We start from the raw sequence: 16,248 nt of genomic DNA on the forward strand, positions 1-16,248 counted from the left end.
TCTATTGTTTTAAATCATAATAAATGGTTTACCTATACAAAAGATATGGTCTGTAGTCAGTTTTGTGAATTATAAGAAACCTCTAAAGTATATAGTCTATTGGGTTAGCGAGTCCTGACAACAGATGTCTACTCGCTCTTTGAAGAAATGGTTCAAGGTATGCTTTCACCAATGTATTATTTCCAACTGAGTTGTATGTAACTCATACAGAGAAAAGTGAATTTACTTTTTCTCTTGGATAGCTTGAGTTTTATTTTGCCTGGACATATATCTGATTTTATTCTGTTGCTTTACTCGTGTAGACACAATCTGTGTTTTTTGCAATTGGTGTTTCACGAATAACACCCAGTTACAGGAAAAGGAAGCCCATCTTTAACAACAATCATAAATAATGGATATACTTGAATGGTAGAACCAGATAATGTATTTTTTCATGCTTCCTTATACCTTTTAATGAGTTGTAAGGATGGGGACTACAAGGCACTTTATTTATAATGCTATACAGTCTGACGAATCAGATGTGATTGTTTTGTTATGCTTAGTTCTACTGAACATAGGGGATGTGCTAAAGATTGCTTTGTTTATTGCTTTGAATCAAATCTACAGAGAACCACACATACTTCAAACTCATGACTCAGCTGCAAAGATATGTTAAGACCCTCAAGTGGTCATTTTATTAAACGAATACAAATCTGAAACATTTATGGTAAAATATATCAATATTGAACCAAAATGCGTGTAAACAACTGATTCTACAACTGGGAAGACATGTCAGGTCTATTAATTTTGGTGACATCTTCCCAACCATGTCTAATCTTCAGAATCTTCTTCCTCAAGCATGGCAGGAATAGTATGGCTTCACAAAACAGGACAATAATCGGAAGGAAAACTGCTATCATAAAAGTTGGAGGTGTATACCATACAAATTGTTTTATATCTACCCATTTATTCCAGGCAAAAATCAATGCGTGTATCGTGCCCAGAAGAAGGGAAACAGTTCCTAGTTTGCTCTGCAAAAGAAAAAAAAGATTGATCTTGTTGGGATTGGTTGAATAAGAATTTATTCCATCCTATCTCTTCTGTTCTGTTGCTTGGAAATTCCTTCATACATCTGTAATCATTTCCCTATCATATTTATCAACATTGTCCACTCACATCTTTCCATTTTCCTCACACATTCCCCACCTCCCCTTCCTTACTTTGGGTGGTATTTTGCCCCCAGTTTATTTAAGTTGAGAAAATTCACAATCAGTCTTTCAACCTCAGCTAATCAGTAACACCATCTTTCTTTTCTCCATACTTTGTTCATCTGTCTTATGATGTTTAATTTATGGTGCTTTAGGGGTGCCTGGGTGGCTCAGTGGGTTAAAGCCTCTGCCTTTGGCTCAGGTCGTGATTTAGGGTCCTGGGATTGAGCCCCGCATCGGGCTCTCTGCTCGGCGGGGAGCCTGCTTCCTCCTCTCTCTGCCTGCCTCTCTGCCTACTTGTGATTTCTGTCTGTCAAATAAATAAATAAAATCTTCCAAAAAAAATTTATGTTGCTTTGTCTCCTGAGCATTTGCCTTCATTCTGCCTATCAAGAGACATCTAAAATCGGGGACTTTTACTCATCACAGATCCCCTGCAGAATAAACACAATGATTTGTGCATTTTAGGTGCTCAGTAAATATTAGCAGGTTGACGATTAGTGCAAAAATCAATTTGATGTCAGTGATCTTTATCAACTATGAAAGCAACCAAAGTAAGTGACTCTGATTTTGGTACATGAATACTAAGGTGAATGAGCTTGGCCTATGTTAAAAATCAAACATCCTGATAAGGTGGGAAAATGCCAACAGCTATTTCCACTCTTGAAACAACACACAGAGATAGGAAGATGTGAAGAACAACTTCAACATGTATTGGGATACTTGGCATTGTCCAGAAAAAGTTGCTCAAAAATAGTTGTTCACCTGTGTAATTTTATAGCATTCTGACAATGGCTCTTCTAGGTAAGTTTTTACTTCTATTCGCTTTACTGGAAATGGTCATTAGTCTGCCAGAATGAATCCAACTCACAATTATTCAGCAGTAAGCACTCTTAAGCCCCAATGAATACAACCAAACAGCTAAGTTTACATTTTCAAATATCAGTCTCCAAGGTAACTCACAGAACAACTAGTTCTCAGATTGTAAAGGAAAAGTTTCTAGGTTATTAATTGAAAAATCCACATGCTTGGTTGAATATTCCTCTTACCAAATGTGTCCTGTATACTTACTATGGACTAGGTCTTGTGTACATAGCAGCATGGCTGGGTGGTCAAGATGCAGTGCCTGAATTCCTAATTAAATCTAAAAAGTGGTGCTCAGGGGTGCCTGGATGGCTCAGTGGGTTAAGCCTCTGCCTTCAGCTCAGGTCATGATCTCCCAGGGTCCTGGGATCGAGCTCCACATCAGGCTCTCTGCTAGGCAGGGAGCCTGCTTCCCCCCTGCCTTTCTACTTACTTGTGATCTCTGTCTGTCAAATAAATAAATAAAATCTTTTAAAAAAAAGTGGTACTCAGCATACATGTGACAGGCAGAGCAAACGTACAAAGAAAGTTATTTAATGAGGAACAGAGAACTCGGCTATCCAGCTAAACCTACACAATCAGCAAGTACTGTGCTTGGAAAATGTGGCACCATTTCCAAGCTCTATTGTAACAATTCAGATGGAGACAGGTTTTCGTGCTTAATCAGATGTCCTGATAAAGAGCCTGTAGGAGGACATGTATAGACGTGTAGAAGGGATAGTGCAGAAATGTCTGACTGTGTGGGAACTTCCAAAAATGTCCACCCGTAAAAGCTAAGGCTATGTGCTTTAAAAAATCTCAGCAGTGCTTATGATGAAATTAAATTTAGTCCTCTGCCTCCTGCTGTTCTTAGGCTGTAATCTACCATGAGAAGATGAACCTCAGTAAATCTGAGATAATTTTGAATCCCAAGAATACTGAGAAGTCAGTAGGCTACATAAAATATAAGTTGGAAAAAGCAGTCTTTAAAATTAAATATTAGAAAAACTTTGGTAGTCAAAACTCCAAATTTCAAGAAGTGTTGCTTTTTTAAAGGGAGTATACAGCTGTGTAATGTAAAAGGCATTAAGTAAAATCAGAGGGCAGGCAGAAGAATATGTTTATTTGGGAACGAATAAACCATGACTATTAAATTCCTAAAATATCACCCATGTTGTTATTAGTGGCTAGAAAATTGTCTAACAACATTCAAATGTTAGAAATTGTGGGAAATGGAGAAGCCGGCTCTCTGCTGAGCAAGGAGCCCAATGTGGGGCTCCATCCCAAGGATCCTGGGATCATGACCTGAGCCAAAGGCAGCTGCTTAACGGACTGAGCCACCCGGGTGCCCCCAAATGTTAGATATATTTTTCTTTGAGTAATGCTTTTTATTTATGTCTGGAAAACACTTCTACTTAGAAGTGATAGGGAAAAATTATTGGAGAGCACATTATTGTTTGGAACAAGTGTGGGATCTTTGCAACCGGAAAACCATTTGTTATTTTTTATGGGGCAAAGTCAATATACATGATGATATTATAAGCACAGAAAAGGTTGGCCTTTTTGAGGGACCAGAGTTATTTGATATATAATTTACCTGAATATAGTGAAATTCTCTCCACGTCAAAGAGTCGCTCACAGATGGAACAGAGGTCACAGCTAATAGAGCCAATATTGCAAGTGCCACAATTCCCAGAGACACATAAATTTCCATTCTCCACACATCATGCTCAATCCAGGCATCTTCTTTATTTTTTTGGACCTACCAGAGGGTGAAAAGGGGAGAGAAGGAATGCAAACAATATTTGTTCCCGGCAGATCAGTCTCCTCCTACGTTCCCTCTGTCTACGATGGAGGGCCTGATAACTAGGAGCCTCCACAAATTTGTGGCTTTGTTTGTGCATTCTTCCGTGAGAAATGAGTTGGAGCTATCAATCTCTTTCCTGGAAAAAAATATATATGTAGAATAATATATATATAAAATATATATAAATTATATATATAACTTGTTTACTAATTTATATCATAGTTACTTGATGTTAGGATTGTAATGTGCATGCTTGTGTGGTAGATAAGAACAATGAACATTAAAAAGTCATCTCATGAGGGGGAAGAAGGTTGCTGTGTAACCCTGTCCAGGAACAAAATATGTGTTTAAGTTGTTAAAGTTATAGTTTACTATTTTCAACTTAAAAAAAAAATTCTTCCTTGTGAAATTATATACAACCAAACTCCAAAGGAGAATTATACTAAAACACTGAAAAATGCAGATTACCTTCCCGACAGAGTTTCAAAAGAGGTTTGGGGTATTGATATTAAAATAAGAAAGCCTTAATTTGTTGGAAGATTTAGACATTTTAGTTCAGCGATGTAGGCAGTATGGTCACCCTACCTGTTGATATGCCCAGTTGAGCAACTTGTATCTGTAGGATCGCCTCATTGGATAGGATAAACTATAAATTGCATGCAGCACAGCAAAAAAGAAACTGAGAAGCCCCAGTTGTTTTCTTGTTAACATCCATCTATCCAACCAACGTGGAAATTTCTTATATTTGGTTCCATTACGAAGCTGTACCATGGCTGCTATGACCCCGGGCAAATAGACCAGTGCCAGGAGGGTGATGGACACCATTGGCAAGACTTTGTTGATGACCAGGATTGGGATTTTATAAAAATACTGTTGGTGGGAAGTTACAAAAGGGTGAATTACTTCCCTCAGAAGAGTGTACAGAAAAGTCAGAGATGACACGATAGCAGCGATTTTAACTGGCCAGCGCCACATTGGAAAGAGTTCTTGTTTGTGCTGAAGCTCGGTGGGGCAATCAAATCCATCAATGTGGGTTGTTGGGTGCATGTGAGAAAACACAGTTCTTTTCAGCGTGCTGGTTTCCCCCGAGTCCTTATCCTACAAAGCAAAGAAAATCAACATCTTAGACAAATAATGGGATTTCTCTTCAACACATTACCTACTCTGTTCATGGTGCTTACCAGTAAAAAAGGGCATTCAGAACCTTGTTTTTGGATACTGGTTAGCTGAAGTCACCGTCTATGTAGCACTGATTGAATATGGATTTAGCTATGTTGGGATTCTCCATTAATTTCTGTTATTTGATTTTCTTTTAGACAGAGGAATACACGCTTTTTTCTAAAGACAGAAGATTATCTATTAAAGCTGAGACCATTGTGTTTCTACCTTGAGGCATGAAACAACAGAATAATGTAAGTGGGAAACTAAAATTGAAAACGTAAAAAAAAATCCAGTAATCTTTGGCAAAAATAATAAAACTTGTATTTGTAATGGTTGAATTTGTTTTATAATATTCTTATTGGTAATTGGGCAACTCTCCACAAAGAACTGAAGAGCGAATTCTTCATTAATTCAAGTACGAAGGGTCAGGAATAATATACTCAATACAATTATAAAAATATATAATTTCTATCATGCTGTACTTTGATTTTGTATTTCTAAAATATCTCATTTGTGTAAGTAATGATTGACAAACACTCTATCAGAAGGTACAAAAGTTATATACATAGTTAAATCCCATAGAGATGATCTATTTCCCAAGAACATTATACTTCTTTACCCAGTTGCATTTCTGAGCAGTTAACAATTCAAAAAAGGTTACATTGAATATTTTGTCATTTCCCTAGCTGACTGATATACCAGAAAATTTAAAAAAAAAAACCTTCTTAATAAGAACTTAGGATGTTTCATATTCTGATGATTTAATGATTTACTTTTTCACCAACTACCTTTTTAAAAAATAATTTAAAAATATTTTTAATAAACATATAATGTATTATTAGCCCCAGGCATACATGTCTGTGAATCGCCAGATTTACACACTTCACAGCACTCACCATATCACATACCCTCCCCAATGTCCATAACCCAACCTCTCTCTCCCTACCCCCTTCCCCCCTGCCACACTGTTTTGTGACATTAAGAGTCATAAGAGGTTTGTCTCCTTCCCGATCCCATCTTGTTTCATTTATTCTTTTCCTAACCCCCAAGCACCCCATGTTGCATCTCTGCCTCCTCACATCAGGGAGAACATATGATAGTTGTCTTTCTCTGATTGACTTATTTCGCTAAGCATAATAACCTCTAGTTCCATCCATGTCCTCACAAATGGCAAGATTTCATTTCTTTTAATGGCTGCATAGTATTCCATTGTATATATACCACTTCTTTATCCATTCATCTATTGATGGACATCTAGGTTCTTTCCATAGTTTGGCTATTGTGGACATTGCTGCTATAAACATTCCGGTGCATGTGCCCCTTCGGATCACTACATTTGTATCTTTAGGGTAAATACCCAGTAGTGCAATTGCTGGGTCGTAGGGTAGTTCTATTTCCAACTTTTTGAGGAACCTCCATGCTGTTTTCCCAAGTGGTTGCACCAGCTTGCATTCCCACCAAGAGTGTAGGAGGGCTCCTCTTTCTCCACATCCTCACCAGCATCTGTCATTTCCTTGCTTGTTAATTGTAGCCATTCTGATTGGTGTGAGCTGGTATCTCACAGTGGTTTTGATTTGTATTTCCCTGATGCTCAGTGATTTCAACAACTATCTTATTCTTCATTTCTTACAGCTCTCTATGTAAAAACCATAACATTTTAAAGTTTAATGTGATATATTATATTGTTGATTTCCTCATTTTATGCAGAGTAACCTTAACTCACATAGTTCTTTATAATTTTTAGTGTTCAAAAGTCACCTCTTGCCCTTTGACTTTTACTTTCAGTGATAAATCACTGTTACATCTTTTTCCAGTTGCTCCATTTAGAAGGGAGTTGAGCATGATACAGCTTCTGTCATCTCTACATGTTGAAATAATCTAAGTACAATCAACTGAGATCAATTTTCTGGTTAATGATGAAAAATTATGGAAAAGCAATTATGATGGTTAACTTGAAAAATGAAAATGTTTTCATTTTATGCACAATTATTTTAAAGAATATGTATGTATAATATCTTCTTATTCCTTTTAAAATAATTCAGAAAAATAATTTTAAAAAGTGATGTTATATAAAATTATTGTATAGACTATCTTTCCTATTAAAATAACTAAGATAAAATACTTTCAGTAAGAACTGCAGTTGATATCATTTAGAAAGGCAAAAAGAGTTTGGAACCAAACATTTCTACCAATTTTTCAGTCAAATTATATAAGTAAGAAACATTTAATCTCCTGGTGGCATAAAAGTGGGACAAATGATTCTTATTCCAAAATTGAATTTATTTGTTTAAATGGTGAATCACCAATTAACTTGATGATCTCTTGTTAAGCTGCCATATTGCCTATGGAAAAAATGTATGCTTACATTGTTATATGGGCACTGATGATTCTCTTAAGAAACTTAGACCACAGAGTGTTAGAGGGAATTGGAAGGGCCTTGGAGCTGATCTGGTCCACTTTCTCATTTTATAGATAGACCAAGACCTGGAATTTTCAGTGACTTATTCGAGGTTATTCAGCCAAGTCCATGACCATCGTCAAGGTACAATTTCTCTTATCTACCACCCTGAACCTTTCTTTGCCCATCGCGATATCAGTGATAGGAATCAGAGTGAAGATACCTGTCGACTAGGGTGAAAAATCATTGTTTCAACCCTAGGAGATACAGGACAGCACTGAAATTCTGTTTCTAGATTTCAATGAAGTATTATTAACATATTACCAAATAATCATCTTCTTCTGGATTTCTCCTAGGCTTCATTGTCCAAAGTTCTTGGTTTGTAATGTCTTGTCTGCTCTCCATTAGTTCTGTAAAATAGGATAGCGTCAGCCACCGAAGAAAATAAACATCATTATCTTCCTCATGTCTGTACTATTTAAGACATTAATGTTTGATAGGGCAATAGAAGAATTTACTCACACAAGGACTAGAGTGGCCTACAAAGTGCAATTAAAATAGTGACTGATTTACCATTTAACCTCACATAATCTGTCAGAATCTCAAACCAGTGTCCTTGTGTCAATAGCAGCTTTGTTTTGTCCAGCTATTGGTGCAATGAATGACAAACATGTCTATAGGGAATTCAAAGGGTCAGATGTTACCTTTTATAAGTTAACTCCAGGTGCCATTTAGAGGAAAGCCAGCTCTGCTCAAAGGTAAAATAGAATTAGGAAAGATTTTTTTTTTTTTGAGCGGAGTTAGCTGATATAAGATTATACTTTAGGAAATTATATTTGATAGACTTTTGGGGTTGATACTGGAATCTGAAATACTAATTAAATGATTTTATGGGGAAGTGCATTCTGAGGTTCAGACAATAAACAGAATAGACACTCTCGGTAAAGTGAACCCTGATAGTGGCACAAAGGATCAAAAGGCTGTATATTCAGAGTGTCATTTTCTCATCAGAGTAACAGGCTGGTTTTTGTTGATAAGCAAGAATTTTTAGTATATTTCCAATGGAATTATTGAGTTGTGTTCAGTCACTGATATGCCTATTCTCCTGGTCAAAGCTGTGGAAATTCGTTTTGTCAAATTTACTACCTGACAAAGGAATTTTTGCCTTAACACCCTTCACAGATCCTCCTCAGGCTTGGTGTAGCTTTTTTTTTTTTTTTTTTTTAAAGGAAGGGAACACATGGTATCATAATACTATTTGTTGTTTTTATTAGTTCTAAATTTATTTCTAGAGGAATACCTCGCCAATTTGCACTTTATGAAATTCAATGAGAAAAACACATTAGATATATAACAACTTGATTATGAGAAACATGTGTTTCTTAATTTCAGAACACCTGTAACACTTTACTAAGTGGAGAGTTGTTTCCAGGAGTGGCTTCAAATACTTAAAACATTCTTTAAATTTAAAGGCTTGATTTTCTCAAAAAATAAAGAGAAGCCATCTTTCTATCATGCCAAACATTTACCTTTGTTCAAGCGCTCTGAGGACATTTACTATATATTATGTATTTTGACATTTTGCAACATTCATGCTGAGGATATTTGTATTGGTCTGCCCATATTCCCTCCTACTTTTTTTTTTTTAAGATTTTATTTATTTATTTGACAAAGAGTGAGATCACAAATAGGCAGAGAGGCAGGCAGAGAGAGAGGAGGAAGCAGGCTCCCTGCTGAGCAGAAAGCCCAATGCGGGGCACAATCCCAGGACCCTGAGATCATGACCTGAGCTGAAGGCAGAGGCTTAACCCACTGAGCCACCCAGGCGCCCCTCCCCCCTACTTTTTAATGATCTGAAACATTTCCTCCATTTGGAGAAAGGGCCCTCCTTTGGCATATGACTCAGTCTTGGCTAATCAGAATTCTCTGTTCCCTTGATGGCACTGACTGGCTTAGGGATGGCATAACCCTCGTTGAACCAATTAGAGTCTTTCTCTAATATTTATATAGAGAAGTGGAAGATAAAGAGATGTCTAACTCTTTGTTAAGTTGGTATGATAGAAGCCTACTGTGCTTTCTTCTACATGCTCTAAGGAGGAAGATGTTTTCAAGAGAACAAAAACAAGCCACCACACTAAAGTACAAGCAAGAGATGAGGAAAGACATAGAAGAGTGCTGGTGGTAATATTTTAAGTATTTACAGTTCCTGAGACCAGATCATGAAATTTTCAGTTACACAAGTGAATGTACATTCCCCTTTTTTGCTTGAGTTTGATTTTTGTATCTATCATTGGCATGCAAAAAAGCTCTGAGTAAAGCAAATGCCAATCATCAGGTATTTATGGAGCTCAACTCGATGACAGACACAGAGGAGGAAAGAGAAATGAGACTATGTGTCTGTTCTGGAGAAGCTTACACTCTATTTCCTTAATAAGTATAATTCCAAATCATTTAGTGATTTAACCAACATTATAAATACAGTAATCTGGGAGGTATGTATGTGTCTAGGAATAGGAATAGAAGGCTTTTTTCCCCCTAAGATTTTATTTATTTGATAGAGAGAGAAAGAGCGTGGTGCATGTACCAGCAGGGGGAGGAGCAGAGGGAGAGGGAGAAGCAGGCTCCTTGCTGAGCAGGGAGCCTGAAGAGAGGCTCCATCCCAGGACTCTGGGATCATGACCTGAGCCAGAGGCAGACACTTAATCAACTGAGCCCCCCGAGGGGCCCCAGGAATAGAAATTTTATTTACTGCAACCAAACAAGAAATAATTCTCTATGTTTAGATGGTTTCACTCTGATGTAGCACGGCAAAGATGTTAACATGCAAATCTACACTTATTCAATATTAACTCATTAACTATATTGTGAACAACAGTATCACACAGTGAGAATACGAAGTTAAATGGGATGGAGCCTCTGCTCTCACAAACTCAAAGTCTAGGGGAAAAGGCAGAAATTTCAACAACTAACTGTGTGGTAGTGCAATGGATTCTAAAGAAAAAGTTTTATAGGCAGACTGTGGCATGGAAAGGGTAAGGGTTCTCTTGTAGACCTGGTCCTGGGGCCTCAAGCAAGTTGGCAGTGTTTGCTGATTGAGGGCCACTTTGTACAGAAACTGGGTGAAAAGGCTAAGAGGCCTTGGAGAAGTATCCACCCATTCATCTGCGTGGTAGGGAGACCATGCTAGAGAGCAAGGCCATGGAAGAACCCAGAGCAGTGAGAGAGCCTTGTTGGCTCTGTGGTCTGCAGTCCAATTTGTGCCAGAAGGTGAGAAAATAAAATATCCGTCAAATAAAATATGTTGGTTTCCATCAGACATTAACCAAATATATAATTTAAATTCCACAGTAACATCTTTTCATGAAAAAAAAAAAAAAAAAAAAAAAAAGAAAGAAACAACACAGTGTTCAGATTTTAGGAACTCCAGACTTGACCCAAAGTTCTCTAACTCTCATCCCTTTAAAAAAAGCAAAACACGTTTCTGATGTGACTGTTCCGTTTTGTTGAATGAGGATGGCTGACCTGATGTTCCTGCTAAATATTGACACGGCCCAAGTGACTCATATTTTTGTCAGAGAGTTTCGAATATGAAGAAACTCAATGACCGGAGCACAATATGGATTGCACTACATTTCCAAACCTTCTACACTTCAAAGTGTATACTCTGTATAGGTTAAGATGTTTTTCTTCACTGGGCTGTTTTTTTGTTTTGTTTTGTTTTTAAAGCATTGCTTAATATCTGTGTTAAATCTAAGTAATTGTCAGGATGTCGTGGGGATTTTTTTTTTTTTTTAAAGACCAAGAAATTTAGAAGTGTTTGTAAATTTTGTGTCTACAAACCCATGACATATACGAAGCCTTCCTTGATCGCCTGTTTGGAGAGAACTTGAGCCCCAAACCCGAGCCTGAAAGAGCAGGACTAACGTTCCCAGAACTTCAAACGAAAACTCCCTGTTACTAGGAAACCCGAAGGCAAGTCACACGATTTTAAGCACTGTGTACCAATCATTCCTCAATGCTATGCAAACTCGCTGCGATTGTTGCCAAGTTGGAAAAACCTGCCGGCAGAATCCAACCGAAGGGCAAACTTCACAACCCATCCTATCCGCCGGGCTCCCAGCGAAAAGACTTCCTTAGGAGTCCCTGGCTCCCAGCCCCTGGACCGGCCACAACGGAGCAGTGTGCTTGGGCCGAGAACTGGGCTGGAGGGCAGCGCGCGCTGGAGCCGCGCATAAGGGGCGAATTGAGCTGCTCTCGCCTCGGAACGCCGCCGCCCCGGGACTGGGGAGGCTTGCAAGCCGCTCCACCCCTCCCGCGGCTGCGAGCCCGCGCCCGCTCTCGCAGGGGCACCCCGAGGCGGGGAGCAAGCAGCGAGACGGGACGATTCAAGGGACTCACCCGCTCCTCGACGCGACCAGACGGTAAGTTGCGGCACAGCTTCTGCGAAGACGCGCCAGCCCCACGCGGCGTCCGAGCCCCGGAGCGCGGAGCCTGCTCCCCCGCGGCAGACCCCGCCTCTTGGTCAAGGGCCTGTCCAGCGCCACCTGCAGGTGCCGGGCGTCCTCAGGGCTCCTGCCTCAGAGGGGCAGCCCTCGGGGCGTCCCAGCGGCCAAACCGAGCGTTTCCCCACTTCGCAAGCAGGTGTTCTTTCGGATGACCCTGTCTCCCCCGGAGGCCTGCTCCTCCCGCTTTCGCTAATCTCCCGAGGAGCGAACGTTCGTGCAATTCCTCGGAGCGGTGGTTCTCAAACTTGAACGTGTACCACCTGTGGGCCTTATTAAACTAACGGATTGGTGGCCTTCCCCCTCACGGTTTCCTGATCCTCAAGTCTGGGCCTGAGATTCTGCATTTCTAGCAAGTTCCCGGTGATGCTGGAGCACCCTCAGATCACACTTTGAGACGGACTGCTTTAGAGCTTCGCCAGCCCGCTTTAAACTGAGCAGTAACTCGATGAAGTGACTGCTGTTTACAGTTGAGGAATCCGAATGTGAAGATCTGAGAGTGACTTGCCCCCTGAATGGTACAAATCTTGTACCCTAAACCGCATGAACCCTGTCCCCTGGCTGGCTGAACAGGCCCTTAAGCCCCACGTTGCCTTTGCCTCTTCCTTGCCTCTGATATACTAAAGCCAGCTTCCCGTACCCTAGCCCATTACGCACTCCAACCTGAAAATAAAGCTACTGTCGCTATTTCAGAGGTTTTTTTTTTTTGGGGGGGGGGGTGTCTTTAAAGCATAAGGGGTACGGAGAAAGAGAACGTATGCGCGGGTGCGGGTGGGGGTGGGGAAGTGGGGTGGGGTGGGTGTTAACCTCCTCGGAGTTGGAACCAGCCTCAGGGTAGAGTGTCTGAGACCTGAATTGCAAGAGGGTTTTGCAACATCCTCAGAGCTAATCTGATTAGAAAAACAAAGGAAAATGCTCGCTCAACCGCAATTTCTGTGATTGTTCTTTAATCAAAGCTAAGGCAACTAGGGACTGTTCATGTTTTAGCATGTATTTTTTGGTGTAGTCATTGACTTTGCGCAGGGTCGCATAAAGCCTTTTGAAGATTAACTTACCATGGCCTGACGCCTTGTGGTAGAAACAGAATCTTACACTTTTTTAATTCTAGTGAAATTAGAAAATAATCATTTTAAAAAGTTTTAGGGAGTCTGCTTCTCCCTCTGTGCTTCCCCCCCCAAATAAATAACTGAATAAAATCTTTAAAAAAAAGTTTTAGAAAAAATAGTCTGTGTTTATAGCACAAACCACAAAGAATTAAGAGAGATTTTTAAATGAGTTTAAGCATTGTTGAATTTTTTTTTTAAAAGATTTTATTTATTTATTTGACAGAGATCACAAGTAGGCAGAGAGGCAGACAGAGAGAGAGGAGGAAGCAGGCTCCCTTCCGAGCAGAGAGCCCGATGCAGGACTCGATCCCAGGACCCCGAGATCATGACCTGAGCCGAAGGCAGCGGCTTAACCCACTGAGCCATCCAGGCGCCCCAAGCATTGTTGAATTTTTAAAATGATCTTGGGTCTTAAAGGATCGAACAAAGCAATATGCTTTCATATTTTAAGCTTTGGTAGAACAAAGGACATTTTCTTTTTCATAATCTATTTGGCTCATGAAGAGCGCAAGGTGATGATTATATTAATGTAAGTTGGTTAATTTTAGCCAACTCCAATTAAGACTGTTTTTCTTCTAATTAACATTTAAAATCAAGGCCCAGATATTTTGTTTTATAATTAAACTAAGAATTTTATTTCTTCATTTCTTCTGAAAATTTTTTTGTTCGGTATTTTAGTGTGGTGAATAAAGTATGTTTCTAAGTAAAAAGATTGAAAATATGAGGCTGTTTACAAATTAGTTTGTAGATATTTTAAAGGCAGCATAATATTGGATTAAAAACTGTGGTATTAAAGAACTTTTATTAAGTTGTCAGGAGTTAATATTACAGATGAAATTTCTGCAATTTTGCATGCAGATGGCAGATGGCCAAAATGACCTGTGCTTTGGATATGACCAGATTTTTTTCTTTTTTCCTTTCCTTTTTTTTTTCCTTCTTCTTCTTCTCCTCCTCCTCCTCCTCCTCCTTCTTCTTCTTCTTCTTTTTTTTTTAGAAACACAAAGCCAAAGCATCTAAAAATGTTCTGAGTCAGCTTTTCAAAACCCGTATGATTTGTGGAAAACAGTGTTAGACTATTACACATTTTGAAAACCAGATTGCTAGTTTTGTCATGACTCATAAGAACTACAGGATTTTAAAAGAGGAATTCAACAGTGAGCTACAAACAGATTTGGGTCATTCAGAGTATTTTGTAACAAACTTAAAGTATAGTGAGAGAGCATATTAACAAAACAGTTCTTCAATGTTATTTGGGATCAAATTCTGAACTAGTGATTTCACATGAACACAGCACAGGGGAAATATAATAATTTAGAATCTATGAATACCTCTCCCTGACCAATAAGCAACCTAATCTTAGAACTCGATGGGACTGCCATTTAAGAAGAATGGAGTATGATGGTGTAAAACACAAGATAAAAATGATCATACCATGAAAAAATAATCACAATGAGCAATACATAGCAAATTATAAGTTGATGACAGGAACTTTAGTTTTTCTCCTTGGAAAATCAAACTAACTCCTAAGGGCACAGTAATTCAAATTATTATCAACATAATTGCGAGTCTACTTCTTACCCTGTAAGAATAGCCAGGTCTATTTTATTTATTTTTTTTTTTAAAGATTTTATTATTTATTTGACAGAGAGAGACACGGTGAGAGAGGGAACACAAGCAGGGGGAGTGGGAGAGGGAGGAACAGGCTTCCCACTGAGCAGGGAACCCAATGTGGGCTCCGTCCCAGGACCCTGGGATCATGACCTGAGCTGAAGGCAGTTGCTTAATGACTGAGCCACTCAAGGGCCCCAGTCAGGTTTATTTTAAGATGAGGAAAAAATTATACCCAAAGTTCATGGAGAAATATTTTGTCAAAATGATCATTTTAGTGCAGACACGATAAAGCTGAACTGGCCTAGTTTTCTGATTCTATGAGCTTCATATGATAAATTCTCTTCACTCACTCAAGATCACCTGGTACTGATCAGAGTATGGTATGTGGTCAGTTTATCCCCAATTCTGTAAATTGAAGTAGTTGGGTGTAGAGAGAAGACCTAACCTTGGGGTGGGAGGTTTAAAAAATTCTTCCATGTGTTTCCCCCAATGCAATTATTGCTCATTCACCAACACTGTTAACAGTCAACATCCATTCTAGATATGTTTTAAGAATAGGTGGTTTATTTTGATACAGATCCATCTCTGCCCAAATACTGCTTAATGATGCTCAAAAGTCCATGATAAAATATATTATATTGTCTTTATCTCTGTTGTAATTCATCAAAGGGCTAAAGTCCCTGGAAATGGTACCATGCTAAACCTTACAAGTTATTCACATCCTACTAAAATAAATACTTAAGCACTTTTTTGAAAATATATTCTAGCATAGGGGGCGATATACCAGGATATTGAAGACTTACACTGCAGAGGTTGTAAAGGAGTTGTATCTTTGAAGAAAAAGGAGCACTGAGACCAAGAGGATGAATTTCACCACTTTCCTAATATTATTTAAACTAGGCAGTTCCTCTTTTTATCACATATGCATATCAAACATTTCATGATAGTGAAATAAATCTCTTGTTTAAATCACTCTATTTTGGTCCTCTCTGTTATGGTAGCTAAGCCCATACCCTAACTTGTTTGATATATCATAACACTTTTTAGAGTCTGTCTGTATTGAAGATATTTATATGTGTTTCTGTTACCCTCATTAAATTGGGGGTTTTAAGAGATCTGAGACCTTGCCTTTTAAAAAATTAATTAATCAACTAACTTTTTATTTTTTAAGTAGGTTCCATGCTAAGCATGGAGCCCAACATGGGGCTTGAACTCACAACCCTGAGATCAAACCCTGAGCTGAGATCAGGAGTCAGATGCTTAACTGACTAAGCCACCCAGGTGCTCTTGAGGCCTTGCCATTTTTAATGCTTGTATCTCTTGTAACTTAGAGATTGATGGAATAGAGTCTTTGTAAATGTTTGTGGAATGTGATTTTAGCCCTTGGGCTCAAGAGAGTTGTATCGGGCACATAAATATGGAGTGCATGAATGTTTGGACATCATTTAGACCCTAACTGTGGGCACATATCCACTGTTATTTATTTCATACAGAACACACTCTTACCCACCTTCCTTAGTGTGTTTATCTTTCTTGATTTCTGCTACAGGAGCATGTAGGTTCAGAGTTGCCATTGTCACAGGAATTACAGACCTTATGCGTCTTGGGTAGTAGGAGATGAGGGAGTGAGAGT

At 38.9% G+C, this 16,248-nt stretch overlaps 1 protein-coding gene and 1 long non-coding RNA gene across 3 annotated transcripts in view; one reads left to right on the forward strand and one right to left on the reverse strand.

Annotated features, from left to right (window-relative positions):
* LOC309844928 overlaps positions 1–9,601 on the forward strand; it is a 63,034-nt gene extending 53,433 nt beyond the window's left edge. For both annotated transcript variants that reach the window (XR_014300965.1, XR_014300966.1), the window contains 3 exons: positions 5,154–5,249; positions 7,471–7,540; positions 9,491–9,601. This is a non-coding gene — a long non-coding RNA (uncharacterized lncRNA). The remainder of the gene's footprint in view (positions 1–5,153; positions 5,250–7,470; positions 7,541–9,490) is intronic.
* On the reverse strand, positions 648–12,579 carry STEAP1 (STEAP family member 1). Its single transcript, XM_082692322.1, has 5 exons — positions 11,795–12,579; positions 7,721–7,806; positions 4,423–4,935; positions 3,628–3,792; positions 648–1,010 (listed from the first exon to the last, which is right to left on the reverse strand). Exons 2-5 carry the CDS (start codon positions 7,799–7,801, stop codon positions 753–755), a joined length of 1,017 nt encoding a protein of 338 aa, XP_082548448.1. The 5' UTR covers positions 7,802–7,806; positions 11,795–12,579; the 3' UTR covers positions 648–752.
* Positions 12,580–16,248: the final 3,669 nt, after the last annotated feature.

The sequence above is a fragment of the Mustela nivalis genome, assembly GCF_964662115.1.
Source record: "Mustela nivalis genome assembly, chromosome: 12".
NCBI lineage: Eukaryota > Metazoa > Chordata > Mammalia > Carnivora > Mustelidae > Mustela > Mustela nivalis.

Excerpts from the sequence above, each read along its gene's own strand:
- STEAP1 (XM_082692322.1), bottom strand. The coding sequence starts at position 7,801 with ATGGAGAGCAGACAAGACATTACAAACCAAGAACTTTGGACAATGAAG. Across the intron at positions 3,793-4,422 it reads TCAACTGGGCATATCAACAG|GTCCAAAAAAATAAAGAAGA; the intron begins GTAGGGTGACCA and ends ACCCTCTGGTAG. Across the intron at positions 1,011-3,627 it reads GAGAATTTCACTATATTCAG|AGCAAACTAGGAACTGTTTC; the intron begins GTAAATTATATA and ends TTTCTTTTGCAG.